The sequence below is a fragment of the Schistosoma mansoni genome, chromosome W (assembly GCF_000237925.1).
Source record: "Schistosoma mansoni strain Puerto Rico chromosome W, complete genome".
Classification (NCBI taxonomy): domain Eukaryota; kingdom Metazoa; phylum Platyhelminthes; class Trematoda; order Strigeidida; family Schistosomatidae; genus Schistosoma; species Schistosoma mansoni.
Window position 1 is genome coordinate 44,680,458 of NC_031502.1, and position 2,456 is coordinate 44,682,913.

The 2,456-nt window shown below is 29.2% G+C and overlaps 1 protein-coding gene across 1 annotated transcript; it reads right to left on the reverse strand.

Moving 5' to 3' along the window:
• Positions 1-753: 753 nt before the first annotated feature.
• On the reverse strand, positions 754-1,218 carry Smp_168140 (hypothetical protein; the record flags this gene model as incomplete). Its single annotated transcript, XM_018789841.1, has 1 exon — positions 754-1,218. One exon carries the CDS (start codon positions 1,216-1,218, stop codon positions 754-756), a length of 465 nt encoding a protein of 154 aa, XP_018655244.1.
• Between the last annotated feature and the right edge of the window lie 1,238 nt (positions 1,219-2,456).

The window sequence follows — 2,456 nt, forward strand, 5'->3', positions numbered from 1 at the left end:
TAAGTGACATCTTTATGGGTATCATGTAAAGAATTGAATTCGCACAAACGAGAATAAATATTCTTTTTTTTATCCACTGGCACCAAATGTATAATTTCCTTAAATTGACTTTTAAATATAAACCGGATTGAAATAATTTTCCTTATTTATTAGCTTCATTTGAAGTGTTTATGGGTTGATTTTTTTTCTCCTATGAACTGAGACAAATCAGGTAATTAACAAGAAGGCATTTAGAGAAAAATTCAGTTTTTTTCTCTTTAAAATCACTTACCTAATTAGTTTAATTTTTTTTCTTTAATTTGAATGAATAACACAACAAATAAGAATGTACCAAAAATAGATATATTTGTTTCCCCCCCCCCCGAAAAGAAATATATATGTAATTTTATTGAGATCAATTTTTAAGAAGAAGGTAGATGAAATTAGAAGTAGTTACAGATGTTAACAAGAATTGTAATTTCTTCTGTTTTAGAATATATACAATAGCATAGAATTTCATGTATGTAGTTCCTTTGAATTTACTTGACCTTTAAATTGTATGCTGTTTGATAACCATTGAATCAGTGAACCTAGAAATGGCTTGCCGATTCTTTACATCATTCTTTATATATTGAAATATATACTCATATTTTTCTATCCTTTTCATGATACTGTGATATACTTGATGCTATCAATAAACCGGTTCTAATTACTATATCACGGAAATTATTTAAAAACATCGTGAATGAAGTTATTTTATGTGGAATATATATTTTATACCATATTTGTTGTTAAAAAACCCATATCTGCTCCACCACTAGCAAATCCATTACCTCCAATTAAACCACCATTAATATCTGTACCATGGTGATTTTCTGTACCATCATGGAATGCTTCAGCTCGTGAGAATAAACCTCTTACAATAAATGCAATTGTTAATATACATGTCCCACTCATTACACTGATAACCCAAACACCAGCACTACCCTTAACAAATAATTCCTCTTCTGCTTCTTCTGTTTGATTCTGATAAGTGTTTTCAAGAATGCTTTGATTGAAAAAATTAGTATTATTGATCGTAAGATCCTCCGTATATAATGACTGGTTGATTAATTGTGATGTGGATAAATTAGAGACGTTCAATGGTAAACGTAGTATAAATCCATTTGTACTATAATTGTTGGATGATAGTATATCAAAAATAATGAATAATATTCGATAAATTAATAAACTTAACATTTCTATAATTATAAAAGATGTTAGATAATAAGATGACAACTTGAATTTGTTTCTCTCATACTCCTAATTCATTTTTCATCTGAATTATATTAACATAAATGAGGAGTATGTGTATATGGGAACAATAAGAAGATAAAAGTAAACTAAACCATTTCACATTATGATTTTGAAATAGATGAAATATATTATATAATATGACATTTAAATCATGATTGGTCAAATGTTCAACTATTCTGATTGGTTAAAAATTTTAATATTAGTTTGGTTTAGATCAAAACTTCATTGGTTAAATCTAGTTCTACTTAGTGCATATTGTTTTACAAGCCACAATCAGAAATTAAACACATGGTAAAAATAAATAATAATCATTTTTAAATTCATACAGTATTGTTTGTTTGAATCTTCCCATCGATTTGTTAGGACTGAAACTGGTCAGTCTCTAAGTGGCATATGTGCATACTGTGCGTATTGCCTCGATATAGCCTTAATTCACAAGCATGGTAAGCAGAGATGGATAGTGGCTAGCAGTGGAATCCAGGACGCGCGTTTCGTCCTATTTGGGACTCGTAAGCTGGATGTACCTGCATCCCAGAATTGATGTTCACTCTGGGACTCGAACCCAGTACCCTCGCTTCAAACACCATCGCGTTATCCACTCGGCCACTGAGTCCTGATAGCCAATTTCAAAAAAGGTAAAATTATAGTTTATAGTAGAGCCAATCGAAATTGTGAGCATAACTTCTAGGGTTTTTCCTCGAAATTAAAATATCATATATGAACAGTAGAAATAGTTATGTGTACTAGTCAGAATGATTAAAGTGATAACAGGTAATTAAGCCTTCTTTATTGGAATGAAGTTTTAATTTCACTTGTGTTGAATGTATAGAAAGTAAAAAGAATAGTCTAGAAGCATTTCAACGGTATTGCTTATTCTAAAAATTTATTATTATTAGTAGTAGTATAAGTAACATTAGTAGAACTATGTGATATACACTGAAACAAAGTTCAAATAAACAATGTATCTCCCTTTTCAATGTTTCAATATTTATATATTCTTGACACAATTCTACAATTTTACTTCGTCTCGAAGAAAGAAAAAGAAATTTTCAATGTTTTCCAAGGAAAAAGAAAAAAATATCAAACAAACAATTCTCGACAGATTGTTAAAATAACTTCAGTTATTAATTACACTATTCGAATTTTCATAAAAGTAAACAAATCACTTCTGTCAGTTGTAA